This window comes from Ochotona princeps, chromosome 26 (assembly GCF_030435755.1).
Source record: "Ochotona princeps isolate mOchPri1 chromosome 26, mOchPri1.hap1, whole genome shotgun sequence".
NCBI lineage: Eukaryota > Metazoa > Chordata > Mammalia > Lagomorpha > Ochotonidae > Ochotona > Ochotona princeps.
The window spans coordinates 5,001,660-5,018,081 of record NC_080857.1 but is presented as its reverse complement, the minus strand read 5'-3'; the positions used below and the strand labels follow the sequence as shown (position 1 = coordinate 5,018,081).

General features: G+C 43.6%; 1 protein-coding gene across 3 annotated transcripts in view; it reads right to left on the bottom strand.

Annotated features, from left to right (window-relative positions):
• Positions 1–16,422, bottom strand: part of ATG2B (autophagy related 2B) — a 64,006-nt gene that overhangs the window by 47,183 nt on the left and 401 nt on the right. For all 3 annotated transcript variants that reach the window (XR_009244253.1, XR_009244254.1, XM_058655221.1), the window contains exons 2-6: positions 10,393–10,555; positions 6,876–7,028; positions 6,306–6,408; positions 3,093–3,255; positions 2,206–2,385 (exon numbers count right to left, since the gene is read on the bottom strand). Coding sequence is in view for 1 of the 3 variants with exons in the window: in XM_058655221.1 (XP_058511204.1) it covers positions 2,206–2,385; positions 3,093–3,255; positions 6,306–6,408; positions 6,876–7,028; positions 10,393–10,555 (762 nt within the window). In the remaining 2 variants the exon portion in view is untranslated. The remainder of the gene's footprint in view (positions 1–2,205; positions 2,386–3,092; positions 3,256–6,305; positions 6,409–6,875; positions 7,029–10,392; positions 10,556–16,422) is intronic.

Here is a 16,422-nt window from a genome sequence, read left to right as displayed (position 1 = left end):
TTAAAGAGGAAACAGTTTCACAAAGATCATGTGACCTGCAGAAGGTCATAACAGACCCAGAGGCAAGATTCTAACCGAATGCCGACTCATTCAAAGCCCTCGCTGCTTGGGTGGTGCGGTGCCCCAGTTCTGCCCAAGCACGGCTGCTTTACAGGCTCTCACTAGACCACAGATCACCAAGGAACTAAGGCTCAGAAGGATGGAAAAATGTTCATATGGCAATGTCACATGCTTAATGTTATTTGTTTAGCACTGAACAACAGTCTATCCTTCATTAAAATGGCAGATTCTCATCTTCATAGAAATATTTCATTATTAATACATTCTTAGTTTGGCATATAAAAACCCAAGTGCAAGTACACATGATTTTTTTTGGAAATATGAAAGAACATAACAACAAAAAAAGATCAATTCAATATTATGCGGAAACAGAAATAAAACATCTTTAAATTCAAGGCAGGTAGTCCTTTACTACATAAACAGTATTCCAAAAACATGATAAAACTGCAAACATGAAACATCACATACACTATATACAACAGTGCACTACTCTGGTCTAACACCTTGAACCAAAGTAAAAAAACTTTTAGGGTCCAGTGAAAAAAAATTTACAGTCCCTGTGGTGCTTACACATAACTATGACTACCCACTCTCCAAGAGCCCATCATGTTAATATGCAGAGGCTTAACCTAGTAAGGGAACCTCCTGCCACCTCACAACTCCGGGCAATGAAGGCAGGAATGGGAGTCCGCACGCCATCACTGCTCTCCTGCTGCAGCTCTGCAGCATTGCTCTCAAGGGAAGCACTTTGGGTACTTTATGCACGCCATCACTGCTCTCCTGCTGCAGCTCTGCAGCATTGCTCTCAAGGGAAGCACTTTGGGTACTTTATGCACGCCATCACTGCTCTCCTGCTGCAGCTCTGCAGCACTGCTCTCAAGGGAAGCACTTGGGATACTTTATGCACGCCATCACTGCTCTCCTGCTGCAGCTCTGCAGCATTGCTCTCAAGGGAAGCACTTTGGGTACTTTATGCACGCCATCGCTGCTCTCCTGCTGCAGCTCTGCAGCATTGCTCTCAAGGGAAGCACTTGGGATACTTTATGCACGCCATCACTGCTCTCCTGCTGCAGCTCTGCAGCATTGCTCTCAAGGGAAGCACTTGGGATACTTTATGCACGCCATCACTGCTCTCCTGCTGCAGCTCTGCAGCATTGCTCTCAAGGGAAGCACTTGGGATACTTTATGCACGCCATCGCTGCTCTCCTGCTGCAGCTCTGCAGCACTGCTCTCAAGGGAAGCACTTGGGATACTTTATGCACGCCATCACTGCTCTCCTGCTGCAGCTCTGCAGCATTCCTCTCAAGGGAAGCACTTTGGATACTTTATGCTCTGGCCATCTTTGCATGAATAGTCATACGTAACTAGTGGGTCCCCTTCACGTTCCCCTTACTGCAGCTTTTCATAAGGCAAAGATTGCATTCCAGGCATCTCTGCCTCTGTTCCAAGAACTTGGGTAATGAAAGCATAAGACAGTCACTTGGATATCTACACAGAGGAGACCAGTGAGCAAACACACAAATCCCAACGGCTTCTTCATTTAAATTGTATCTTATAGGGATTACATAAAAAGTCAGTTTTCAAAGCACAAAATTTAGCAATTAACAAATATATTTTAAACTGGCCTCATAAATACAAGTTTGCAAATTCTCCAACCAAGTGATCAATATCGAACACTAAGAAACAAGCACAGCTGTCTTTAAACAACGTCCTCCAAAAAATAACATGCCATGAGGAAAAACCAATCCTGTCAGAAATCTACAGCTATAAAACGGTCATTCTACTCCAAACATAAATGAGCAATGTTTTACATGTATAAGCATCTTCTAGAGTCAACTCCTTGCTTTTAAAATCTCTTCTTGTTTAACCTTATGATAAACATAGGTTAGTTCATAAATTCCCATTTATCTCAACTAAAGAAGCTATACTAACACAACAAAGGGGTTTTGTTTTTGTAGGACAGGGGAGAATGATGAGGACAACCCTCCATAAAACCTTTGAGCCAGAGCATTAAGACACCTCGCATTAATGAGACAGAAAACACTGTTTCCAGGAAGGAAGGTCCCTAGTTACGGGATAATCTACAGCCATCAATAGTGAACCACTGTGAGACTAAAGAATACTTACATAAAACACAACACTGACCTTTGCTCCAGGAAGTACTTCATTCTGTTTCAACGTGATATTTAATTCCAACCTACCAACCAACCCTCCAATCTGCACTGGATCAGAGGGTGCTATTTCAGGTAAATTTCTAGTTAATTGTGGGTGTGGCTCATAAACAATTTTGGGGTTCCAGCTAGGTGACAACTTCGGCTCACTTTCCTACAATAAAGTAATAAGAGTAAAGTGACTGTCAAGTCACAATGCTTGAGTGCTAACAAAACAAAGTATGTCAACTTGAAAAGAATAAACCGTTTGACGTGCAAAACTGTAATGGTATGCTAAAATGGATAAATCAGTAACTTATAAATAAAATGAAATACAATAAACCAACCAAATACATTAGCAACAAAGACACAACATGGAAAGCAGTGTATGAATGTTTATGTTATGCAAGTCAAAGCAACAAAAAAAGAGATTCCATATAATTAAGAAAAACTGATTTGTGAAATAAAACCTCCAAGGTAATTATGGAATGACTATTTTATCTGTGCTCTTGGAGGATATGAACAGAATTCCTAGGTTACAAATAAGGTATGAGATATAACTTGGAGGTCAACCTTTAGCAATATATTCACTGTGAAAGTAAGTACAAACACTGGGGACGTCCAGTAACTTGACTGCCAAAGGACATTTTTTCCCGAGATACAGTAATCAACATTTTTCTACCAAACTAAAACAAAGCAAACTGCTAGGAAAGGCATCTATTACATTTTAAAATCTTTGAAAGATCTATCTTCATTACAGAATCTTTGTGTGACTCCCACACCTTACGAACACCAATCAATACACCCTGTCTACATCCTGGCAGTTTCAGGCCTCACGACCCGCCCCCATGGCGAGGACTGCATTGCCCGTTTTCTTCTTACCGCTGGTGCAGCTGAACACACCGGGGAAGATTTTGCTGATGCAGAAAACTCATCCCAAAAGAGAGTCACTCCAGAGAGCTGCAGCAACTTGTGAGCAAAAGCTGTGGGCTGGTGCACATTAACCCCTGAGGATTCATCAGCAGCCTCATCACAGTACACAGTTCTGAAGGTGGAAAACAAAAAGATCATTCGACTAAACTCCTAAAAAAAAACCCTATCTGCGATAACAAGAAATGCATGTAGTTTTAACATGGGTCAGCCCCATCATGCCTTACTACAGCAAAAATATTTTTATAAAGAGATGTGAACTTCAAGAAAGATAATTTGATAAGGCTCTCAAAATTGGGGATTAATAACTTCTTAAAAGTAGTTGCATGGAAAATAATTCCTGCAATGTATCACAAAACACCTCTTCATAAAAACAAGGCCCCATTTGGCTCCCGGTCAGCGGTCTAACATGAATGACACACACTGCATTCTTATGTGTAACTAGTCTTGCTTTAAAGATACAGAATGCAGTTCTAAATGCATGAGATTTAAGCTTCTTTTTAACTTGTCTTAACATCAAAGACCTATTAACAATAACTGTTTTACTAACAGATCCAAACGAATGTCTGCACAAAGTTTCGCCAAGAACCCAGGGCGCTGCACACATGACCTCCAGCACTCGGTGTCACGTCACCCTCCTCATCTCTGCCGTCACAGCAGCCACACAAGGGCTCAAGAGCTGCTCCCAAACCAACACACAGGTAAACAAATCCCTAGGCTTCCAAGTGGACAGACACAAAAATAAAAGCCACGTGCCTGTCTTCCCATGTCTGCCACTAACGCACGCATTAAGCTTCCTTGTTTTTAATCCTAACAGAATCCTCAGAGGCAGCAGCAGGCCTAGCCTTTCTCATCACAGCAGCCATCAGATGAGGAACAGCACACACATCACTCACACGCCTAGACCATGGCCACACTGCTCACATGGATGACAAAAACCGAAACCCCCTGACACAACTGCCCTTAACACAGGAGCCCTCAATAATATTTTGTATTGATTCACACTTATGGGCTCTGAATTTAACACAGCATTATATACAAATACGTCCCAACTGGGTTTTTTTGTTTGTTTTTGTTTGTTGGTTGTTTTTTGTTTTTGCTTTTTTTTTTTTTTTAGTTTTAAAGCAAGATTTATTAGAAAAGCATTATATACAAATACGCCCCAACTGGTATTTTTAAGTTTTCAATAATAAGACTTAACTAAAACCTGGAGAGCAGCACTTTACTCTCAAATATGCAGTATTTAAATACATATTATCGGGCCCGGCGCCGTGGCCTAGCGGCTAAGGTCCTCGCCTTGAAAGCCCCGGTGCCGGAGTCCAGCTCCAGCCGAGGTTCGGAACTCGGGAAGGGTGCGTGGATGAGGCGTGAAGAGAGAAAGAAAGGAGACGGACCACCAGATTCCTTGATTGTAGTGGACCAAGCGAGAAAGCTGTCCGCTTTATTTATACAGAAGCAGTACAAAGTTTTTTCTTAGGGGCATATTAACATAGCTTCAGGGGGGCACAATTTACAACTTCTTGAGAAATGATTGAGGAAGGATTCCACATTCCTTGCTTATCTTGGCTTGCCAGTCTTCATCTGCTCTCCTCAGGTCTGGGCTATAACCTAGGCGCCATCTGTGTCAACCAGACCCCTACCTTGAATTACGTATGAGTTAAAAGGACTGGGGCCTTGGTCTGTGGGGATCAGGGTTATTGACATTAGTTGGCCATAGGTCTGTAAGCTCACAGTTTGTTAACCAAACAAGTAAAGCAAGGGTAAAAACGGCGGAAAGAATTGCAGTTAGCAATGAGCTAAGTTACTCTATTTAAGTTTCAACTCTACAATGGATGAGCGAGTGTTTCCAAAGACAATTCTACAAATTGTTTCAGTATTAGGCAAGGCATTATCCATTCCAACGTTGCAACCAAGAGTTTTTCAGTAGACAACACATCTTATGCAGTAATACACTCCTAATACAATTCTTGTTCTACAACTTATCTATCACTAAATGGGAGAAATACATCAAAAGAGAAAAAACATGAAGATCTAAAACAAAAAGTTATAAACATTACATTCCTCTACAACTGCAGACTCTACAACTTCATAAGTGATCAAACAATAATCAAAAATATCTCTTTATGATGTTAGTGAAATCACCCTATATTTCCTTTAGCTAAAAATTTATAAAAACAACTAAAACAGCTACATTTTCTAAAGAATTGCAAGGACAGGCTAACCTTTAAGACCACAGTAACTATATTTTTTGCCTTAGCAGGATAGGCTTCAGGGTTACAGTAGCTATATTCTTCGTCATAGCAGGATGGCCTTTAGGGTCACAGTAACTATATTCTTTGTCATAGCAGAATGACCTTTAGGGTCACAGTAACAGGATAACTTTTAGGGTTCCTCTTATCAAGCCATTCCCCAGAAAGCATGATAAATATCTGGGCCAGATTTTATGGCAATGGGTAAACAGCACAGACTTAATTATACTCCTGTGTGTAGTTAAAGGCCCACTCACCAGGACATCCTCAGTAACATTAACTCTTAAGCTCACATTGGTTGTAAAAGCCATCTCACAGGGGCAGACAATGCCTCAATAGATTACATAGTGGGGTGGTTGAGAGTCCATGCGAGGGGGAGTGAAAACTGCGTCAAGGTGGTCAGAGATGAATCCACTTAGCCCTGCTAAGCAGTTGGTAGCTCCCCGGGCCCTGCCAGTCAGGGAGCTGTTCTCTTCACACCTTCGTGTTATACACACCTACTGCATGGCCTGCATCACCCCGGGATCCCATACGGGCGCCGGTTCTAATCCTGGCAGCTCCACTTCCCATCCAGCTCCCTGCTTGTGGCCTGGGAAAGCAGTCAAGGACGGCCCAAAGCTTTGGGACCCTGAACCCACGTGGGAGACCCGGAAGAGGTTCCTGGTTCCCTGCTTCGGATCAGCGTGCACCGGCCTGTTGCGGCTCACTTGGGGAGTGAAACATCGGATGGAGGATCTTCCTCTCTGTCTCTCCTCCTCTCTGTATATCCGGCTTTCCAATAATAATAATAATAAAAAAAAATCTTTAAAAAAATAAATAAATAAATCCATATTATCACCTAAGTCTCCAAAAGCATCCTGAAATTTTATTAGAGTTAACAACAGCATAATCTGTTTTCAGACATCAGAATTCTTACCTCTCTATTCTGATTTCAAGTGCAGTTCCAGTTTTGGAATTTTCTGGCACATGTTCAATTCTCAAAACAGTGTCTATGAAAGTGACCTTGACTCTTCTGAGCACTAGATTAAAAATGTAATCATCGGTGTAAGAGACCAGCGACACCAAGTTTATTAAGAAACTAATAAGCAAACCAATATTTTTATAAGATTTTAGAAATTAAAGAAACCAAACTTATTTCCTTTAACATCCCCAAATCCTGAATTTTACAATCAATACTTTGCTTTACTGAGCACTTGTCCATGTTACAACTCAGACATTTGTAGTAAAGATTAACACAATTTGTTAAAGTCTAATCTCTTGACTATGCAAGCATAATACACAAAAAAGGAGAAACCACGATACAGAAGAAATCTGCAAATAACTGAATGTTTATCATAGCCCAATTCTAAAGCTCTGAAGTAAGAACAGTAATTCTTTCAGAAATCATCCCAGTGGACTTGCTTTACAAACAAGCAAGTTTAATAAATAAATGTACTAAGTTGTGAAACAAAATCTGAAGTTATGAAAATGCTCGATAGTATCAAACCTGTTTCAATGGTTTCAGCAAACTTTTCCAGTCCTTCAAACGGCTGGGACCCTTCTCCTTGCTCGTCGGTCAGCTTCTGGCTGAGACATTCTTTCGCCAGCTGCATACTGCTGGTCATGAAACTTGACCAATACATGGGTTCAGAACCAGTTGCTGCAGAAATTACAGATTCATTCTAAATAACTTTCTCAGAGTTGCCATTTTTTAAAGTAACATATTTCAAACAGATAAATCATTAATCCTTCATAAAACTTTCAGCATTGTGGCATTCATCACTCATGAAAACAATTTCCTACAAATGGTTTCGAGAATTGATGGTACTGTTGTCAAGATGGCACAGCAAGCATCAACAAACGCTTTCTGTAGAAAGCTCTGTGGGCCATACGGTCTACACCACAAACATCAACTCCACTGCCATGGTACAAACACACAAGTACAGAACGAGGAAGTGATTACGCAAGACTCTCAATAAAACTTTATTTATAAAACAGTTAATGGGTACAATTTGGCCTGCAAACAACAGTTTGATAATCCTGAGGTAGGGGACAGACAAATCAATTATGAATTCTGCTCTTCAAGAGCCTACAATATTAAAAAAAAACCAAATGATTAAGAAGAAGTTGTCAACTGCTGAATGTCAACAAAAATCTTATGAAAGCTAAGGGTTTAAATCTTCTAGTTGAGGGAATTAGCAAGAAATGTGATAGAGGTGAAGAACCTCAGTATGAAAATCCCAAGCATTTGTTCATGGCTCATTGCTACTAAGAAACTGTATGAGCTTGCAGGCTAAAAGGCCTATGTGACCTTTACCACTAATGGGTCCCAATTCTGATGAATCAAGGCCCACCTAAGTCTGGTTATCTCACAGGTGGCTCCAAGTAATTAAGTGGGTGCTTTCCTTAGCTGCTGGAGGCATGGGCTGTCCAGCTGAGATAGGGAGGGAATGTGTGGTTTTTCCCCTCACCTTGCAGACTATTGTGAATATCCCCTTTTCAAGCTATTGTGGACTGCCCCTATAAAGACCCTATGAATGTGCTGTTCGGGACCACACTCCCAGTTTGGGGTGTTGGTCCTGGCAGGCCTCCTGGCTGGTTGGTCAACCAGCTGCGTGCTTTCAGCCAAGAACCCAGGCTTGGATGTGCTGAGCTTGAATAAACTATCCTTGTACACTTGGATCAACTTCAGACTCCCGGTGATTTCTGGAGATCTCAAAATCTGGGCACAACAGAGGTTATGGGTAGCATGGGTGTTGGAAACTAGTATAAATGGAGATAAAACCCTGAGCAACCCTGGAGGAAGAAACACACAAATTACAGAAAATCCAACCATATCTTACCTGACTTCCCACAAACGGACAGATTTCTACAATTATTCTCTCCAAAATGGAGTTCAAAAGCTCTTCTGATGGAATATTTTTAAAGTAGAAAAATTTTAGAGTTTAAGTTTTTATATGAAATTATATTGATACATAATGGCTAAAAGAGATTCTTGTAAATTAAATACTAGATTAAAAAGAATTTCCAAGGGCCCGGCGGTATGGCCTGGCGGCTAAAGTCCTCGCCTTGAATGCGCAGGGATCCCATATGGGCGCTGGTTCTAATCCCGGCAGCTCTGCTTCCCATCCAGCTCCCTGCTTGTGGCCTGGGAAAGCAATTGAGGACGGCCCAACGCATTGGGACCCTGCACCCCCGTGGGAGACCCGGAGGAGGTTCCCGGCATCGGATAGGTGCGCACCGGCCCGTTGTAGCTCACTTGGGGAGTGAATCATCGGACGGAAGATCTTCCTCTCTGTCTCTCCTCCTCTCTGTATATCTGGCTGTAATAAAATGAATAAATCTTTAAAAAAAAATTTAGAAAAAAGAATTTCCAAGTATGCCTTATCAATTTTTCAAATCTAAATTACTGTAATGCTACCATACAGTTTAAATGTTGGCCTTTCAGGCATTGGGTCCAGTGGCAGAGATGTCCATATTCACTAGAGTGCCTGGGTTCCAGGACTCAAAACTTTTCAATTCCATCTAATTGTCCATCTTTGTTTCCTACGGGTTGGTATGCTACTGTTGAAAGAATTCCCTTCTTCTCCTTGCCCACTTTATATGCCTATTTATTTGTATCATTATGGAATCAAGGATTTTTATTTTTTAGTGTGCTCTAATCCACTACTGCTGGGGTCGGTGCAGTGGATGTGGGGGACACGAAGGTGTGAAGAGTGTTGTCCCACCGCAGGCAGAGCTGCAAGGAATTTCCCGCTGCAAGGCAGGGTCCGGCAGATGTCTCTACAGCCACCTGAATGCAGCTCCACCTTCCTTTGCATGGACACTGGACCACCAGGCACTGTTTGCTGCTGTGGAGTTGGCTTTTTACTCAATGTGAGCTTGGAGGTCAATGTCAATTATCATGTCTTGCAAAAGGGCCTTTTATCATTCATGCTGTCTTGGCTGTCCCCACTGACCTTATGCTAATCAAGCGACCTGTATTTAGGGTTTCATTCTTTCCTTAATCTTTAGGTTCTCCTTTGTGATACAAGATTGAGTTGTAAAATAAGAATTGTAGTAGGAACTTCTATTGTTTTTAAGTGAAACAAAAGGCAGAGTGATTCTTGGATACACCTATTTGACCATGAGTCAAAAGACTGTGCCAAGGCTTGTGATTGCTTCTGTATAAATAAAGGGGACAGCTTTCTTGCATTTGTCCATTATGATCATGAAATCCTAGGGGTCCATTTCTTTCCTCTTTATGCGTAATCCACGCACCCTTCTCGAGTTCCGAACTTGGCTGGAGCTGGACTCTGGCACACTATAATTCTTTTTAATGTTCCGACTGTTCACACACTAACCCTCCACTTGTGGCACTAACATCCTACAAGGGGACTGGTTGGAGTCCCATCGCTCCACTTCTCATCCAGCTCCCTGCTTGTGACATAGGAAAGCAGCAGAGGATGGTCCAAGGTATTGGGTTCCTGCACCCACATGCGAGACATGGTGGTTCCCTGCATCCACATGGAAGACGTGGTGGGTCCCTGCACCCATGTGGGAGACCTGGAAGAAGCTCCTCTCTCAGCTTCAGCTTAGCCGAGCTCCAACCACTGCAACCATTTGCAGAGTGAACCAGCAGACGCAAGACTCTGTTCTCTCCCTCTCTTTCTCAGTAACTCTTTCAAGTAAAATAAATATAGCTCTAAAAGAAAACATTCCAACTGTTGGAACCATCCAATGTAAGCCAGAGCTTTGTCCTTTTATGGTACGATATTTTGAATTTTTAAAACACCAGTCATTCAGATACTTGGTATCAAATATTTAACATAAACCCAATCATTACACACTAAAGTTCCTATGAATAAAATCAGAGAAGCAACTTTAAACTTATAATCACATACATCCTACAAAGGCCCAAGTCTTAACATGTTGCCAACCAATATAAGATAATAAATCAGATAAAACCTGAACTTAATGTAATTGGGCTGCCTTCCCAGTCTGAAGCATTAGAAATGAAGTACAGAAGACACAGACACACCTACCTAGGCGAGGGCTGGGCCGGAAGACCATTTCCAGCCCTCTCACTTCCAGGGCACAGTTATCCTGCAGCAAGGAGCCCCAAGGCACCGACAGAGAAATGGACTGAATGAATCCCTCAGTGACTTCTAAAGGCGCATCAGCTGACTCCAAGATTTCATTGAGACACTGAAGAGGAAAACAAAGGTCATTTTAAAATCATACAACCAAGAATACAAATTTATCAACTAAATCAAAGATGCCAAGTACTCCTGTGAATGTGTCTGGCGCTAGGAATAAAGCAAGAAGAGACTGAGACAAGAGTTCCTGGCAAGCTGACAGCAAGCTTACGGGAGACTCCACCAGGCAACACACAGGCAATTCAAGTGTCTTGAGTTACACAACTCAGGAAATACCCAGTGCTATTCAAGCATCTGATAGGGTCTAACTCCAGACTCCAGGCAGCACCTTTAGGAAGTGCTATTTTAAGCTCAGGCCACACAGTTGAAAAGAGTTCACCAGGTAAAGTGGTCCAGGAACGACAGGCACACACTGGAGATATAAGAGTATTTGAGAAAGAAATCCTGCAACAGCTTTAGTGTGCCAGGGCGAGGAGCCAGAGATAGACCTGGCTGGCCTAGAGGGAGTCAGATCCAAAGACCCTGTTCTTGACCGTGAAGAGTCAGCCACATATCTCAAGAGCAATGGAGGGCTTTAGGCAAGGACACCACATGAGATTTAAAGGCAGAGTTGCAGATGGACAGGGAAGGGGGAGATCTTTAATCCACTGCTTCAGTGCCCAAGTGGCCATAACCAGTGGGAACAGGGCCAGTCAGAAGCCAGGAACTTCTTCCAGATCTCTGACACGGGTGCAGGGACCCAAGGACTTGAGCCTTCCTCTGCTGCTTTCCTAGACACACTAGCAGGGAGCTGGATCGAGTGGACCAGCTGGGATTCACATCAGTGCCTCCACAGGATGCTGGTGCTGCAGATGGCAGCTTTACACTGTATGTTACAGCCTCAGGACCACGAGGGCAGTGAGGCTCTCCAGCTACCACGCCAGGAATGAACTGGAACAAAGCAAACCTGGGTATCTGCATCTACAGCTCAGAAGAGCAAACTGGGAGAGGGAGGCAGACAGGCACGGCAGAGAGGAGGAAGAGACACTAAGCCTGCATTTACACGGCCTGCAGCACACAGGGTAGTACGTAGGTTCAATACCAGGCTTCCTGCTAATGCAGAATGTGGAAGTGAGTGAGACTGGCTTAGTTGAGTGGGTTCCTTCACCTACTGTGGGTGAACTGGGCTGTGCTCCTAGCTCCTGGCTCCAGCCTTGAGCCAGCCTCAGTCAGTGCATGCATTTAGGAAGTGAACAGGTAGAAGGGGAGTTCCCTCTCCCTCTCAAAGTAAAGAACCAGAGAGAATAACTGAAGTGACAGTGATGAAGAGAGCTTTTGGGAACTTACAGAGTAAAATGACAGGAGGCCTCATCAAAGCCCAAAGAAACACCAACATCAGAGAGATGGGTTAAGAAAGAGGAGCCTACGCCTGGTGCAATGGCTCAGGAGCTAAATCCTTGCCTTGCAAGTGCCAGGATCCCGTATGGCACCAGTTCATGTCCCAGACACTCCACTTCCCATCCAGCTCCCTGCTTATGATCTGGGAAAGCAGTAGAGGATGGCCCAAAGCCTTGAGACTGTGCACCTGCATGGGAGACCTATGAGAAGCTCTTGGCTTTGGAACGGCTCAGTTTCAGTCATTGAGGCCACTTGGGGAGTGAACCAGTGGACAAAAGATCTTTCTTTATGTCTCTCCTTCCCTCTTGGATCTGTCTTTCCAATTAAAAATAAATTAATTAAAAAAAAGAGGAGGAGGTGGCGCAGTAGCCTAATGGCTAAAGTCCTCATCTTGCATGTGCCTGGATCCCATATGTATACCAGTTCATATCCCAACTGCTCCACTTCCCATCCAGCTCCCTGCTTGTGGCCTGGGAAAGCAGTCGAGGACAGTCCAAAGCCTTGGGATCCTGCACGCATCTGGGAGACCAGAAGAAGCTCTTGGCTTCTAACTGGCTCAGCTCCAGCCGTTGCAACCACTTGGAGAGTGAACCAGCAGATGCAAGATCTTTCTCTGTCTCTCCTTGTCTCTGTATATCTGCCTTTCCAATAAAAATAAGCAAAAGCAAGCAGATAGAAGATCTCTATCTCTCCCTGTTAATTTTTTCAAATAAATAGATAAATCTTAAAAAAAAAAAAAAGGCACCATGGTACCACTAAGCCACAATATGATTTCCTCAAGTATGTTTAAATAGGTTAAATAGGTTATAAGTTTATAGGCACTTGGGCAAAATCCTCTGTCATAGATTACTTTGAAACTCATTCACACTGTGAAAACCCAAGGTCTAGTGCAGTGTGTAAGCAGGACAAAAAATCTCAAGCTACTTGGCCAAACTGGTTCCCTGTTATTTACTCCGACAATGTTCTCATCACTGTGACTTGCAGTATCCCCATGTGAGTCACTAACTCTTGAGCTGCAGGTGGCACCACTTGAACCTCTCTGCCAATACATGCCCTAGTGTGGATTCCTCCAGAGCTTCCCTCTTGCTGAAAGCCAGGTCCTGCTCAACCACCATCAATGAGTTTCACATCCAGGACAGAGAAAATGCAGACAAAGCTCTAGTCTTTACTGCGGTATCTGGCAAAAAAATTAGTGATCAATGTTTCCTGCAGACAAGCTTAACTATCAGTGAGATCTAAGTAGTAATCAAGACAATTCTTAAACTGCTCTTAAAAGGGATTAGTGTAACAAAGTGCTAATGTCTGGCCCAACATGGTAGCCTAGTGGCTGGAGCCCTTGCCTTGCATGCACTGGGATGCCTTATGGGAGCCAGTTCCCATCCAGCTCCCCATTGTAGCCTGGGAAAGCAGCTGAGGACAGTCCAAAGCCTAGGGACCCTGCACCCATGTGGGAGAACCAGAAGAAGCTCCTGGCTTGGGATCGGCTCAGCTCAGCTCCAGCTGTTGCGGCCGCTTGGGGCAAGGATCAGCAGACAGAAGATATTTCTCTCTGTCTCTCCTTGACTCTGTAAATCTGCCTTTCCAAGCAAAATAAATAAATATACAAAAAAAAAAAAAGAAAGAAAGTGCTAATGTCTATCTTCCTGAACGCACTGGCCGTTCTAAGAGCTCAATAAATGCACCAAATCAATTCATGAAAGAACTTCCACTTAAAAAGTCAGTCACGGTCTTAGGCAGTGGGAGAGGACCGAATCATTAAATCCACCTCCTGCCCAACAGAATTTACATTACTCCTTCCAACATTTTAGTTCTGACTGCTTGTAAAGACAAGGAACAAAAGTGCAAGACAACCTGCGTGGAGTAGTTCCCAATCCTTTGCCTCAATTCTGCCCTCCTCCATTCAGAGCTGTTTAAAATAGTGCTCTCCAAGCGGAGTGTAACGTACTTAAGACTATAGCAGACCATTCAGAGGCATGGAAGAGAAAACTAGATTACAAAGTTACACTGGGAACCAGCATTGTAGTACAGCGCATGAAGCCCCCGCCCCACGATGCTGGCTTGGTTCAAGTCCCAGCTGCTCCACTTCTGATCCAACTCCCTGCTGACGGCCTGGGGAAAGCAGCAGAGGATGGCCCAAGGGTTTGAGCCCCTGCTACCCATGTGGAAAATCAGGAAGAAGGGTGGTATTGGCCTGGCCCTGCCCTTGCTGTTACACCAACCTGAGGAGTGAATCAGCAGATGAATGATCTTCGCCTCTTACTCTCTGTGTAACTCTAACTTCCAACTAAATAAATAAGTTTTGGGGGAAAAAAAGTTACACCAGTATTTTATATTACAGATGAGCATTGGCAATGTACTTCAGGTGATACATGGCACTGCTACAAAGATGGGATGTAGTTACACAAAAGGCAAGTGTTAAGAGAGGTGCATCGGCTAAACTCCATTCCAGCACGCTACACAGCAAAATCAACAAAAGCTTTGGAAGAAGACAAAAATAGTCTGGCTTCCTGGTTTTGTTATTACCAAATATTTTAGAGTTTAATATACAAGCACTGAATTTACGGACCAGCAACCTTCTTTTACAGAGAGAACAGATCATAACCACCAACTATCAGTAGCACAGGAACTGAACAGATGCCACCCCCCCCAAAAAAAAAACACTTAATCTGCCTTTTCAAAGTAAAGGTACACTTTAAGAATGAGTAAAAAAGTAACTGCTTGAACTACAAGGAGAACAATTTGAAAACCTATATTTGGAAATGTATTTAAAGCTGTATTTGGAAATGTTGTTTCAAGATTTTGCTGCTGGAAACAGTATCTACTTGACAAAAAAAAAAGCCAATTTTTCTTAAAATCTTTATCTACACAGGTTACAAAAGGTTTGACAACATGGAGGCTATTCCAGGCAACATAAAAGTGTTCTAGACAGAGTTTTAAAAAACAGCCTTCCAGATTAAAAACACACACACCACCTCCCAATTAATCAGCCAAAATAAGCAACTGAGATCAAAAACCGGGGTATCGTGAGCACTTCTCGCTTCACATAACTGACAGCTAAGAACTGAAACAGAAGCAATGTAGCCAGTGAGGTGATTGTTCCATCAGGATGTAGGAATCTCCACTCATACCCTTCCTCGGTCATGAAAGTTATCAGAATCAAGCCTCAAAAGGAACTGAAGGTAGCAGCAGAACTTTGAATAGTCACAATTGAGCATCAGGTCAGGATTCACCCGCGTCTGCGACTGCGCACTCTCAATCTGCCACAAGTGCTGCCCTGACTGGATGCTCTGATGTCACAGCTGCAGCTGACAACCCTCTCCTGGAGAACAAAACGCCCACATTCACTTTCGTCACAATTGATTTTTGCCAACTGTCCTGAAGTCAAGCTATCTCTGATTTCCTTGGGAATGAAGTAAGATTACACAAATGAGTGAGCCTAGCGTCCATAGATGCTCCACCGACATTAACTGCCTCTCTCGGCCTGAAGGCACGTGATAGAAACAAGCAAAAAAATCGGGAGCTTAGGCAGCACATAGGTTTTAACCCTCAGCATACAAGCCCTGTGACCCCTGGCAAGTTGCAGAATTCCATCTATAACACAACTAATGCTCACCTTACAGAATTGACACGCAATCTTTAAAAACGAATATTTAACAAGCATCCAGCCACCCTCCTTCAAAATAATTTGCTCCTTACCAACAATACAGAATCTTGGGCTGTTCATGCAAAAACATCCAAATCCCTTCTCTGAGGCAGGAATGACAGCAGAGCAAACTCGGATAAATTATTCCAGGAATATTCCACGAACCTTATCTACACGCAGGTGAGCTACTGTGATCAGTAGCAGCAGCCTAGACTAGCCGGGCCTGCATCTCTCTGTACTGAACACGGGGCTCTCTCCACCATCCGCACATACCCTCCCTAGTTCGCAGTAAGCTGTAAGTCTCCAGCACAACAGGCTTACAGTAACTTCAGCTTTTCTACGGCTCAGGAAGTAAGGGGTTGAGGGAAGGGGAGAAGCTGCCCACTCTCGTCAAACCAAACAGTAAAGCACCGAACGCAGAGATGCAGGCCCAGTGTCGCACACGAAACACCTGTTTAGACACAAAGCGTCATCTCACAGCCTCTGCATGGCCAGAGGAAGGCAGTTTCATTGCAACACCTGCCTTTACGTCACGTCAGGCACAGAGGCACCACTCAACAGCACCACCGGGGACACACAGGCACCAGAGCTGCCCAGGTAAACACATCCTCAAACGCGAGCCGGCAAATTAACTTTTCTTCCGGGTCAGACGCTGTACCGACAAATACCGGCTGCACGGAGCCAACCCAAAAGGAGCAAATTAGGAACTTGGCCATCGCAAGTGGTGCCGCTCCACCGTTCACCCTCCCGCAACGCTAGGCCACGGAGCCCTGCCTCCGAGACCCCGTCCCCAAAGCACGAGCTCCATCCTACCTGTGGGGTTTCTAGAACACGTGACGTGCACCACTCAAAACACACACGCTTCTCCGAGCCCGGACCACACTTGGGTCTTCAAA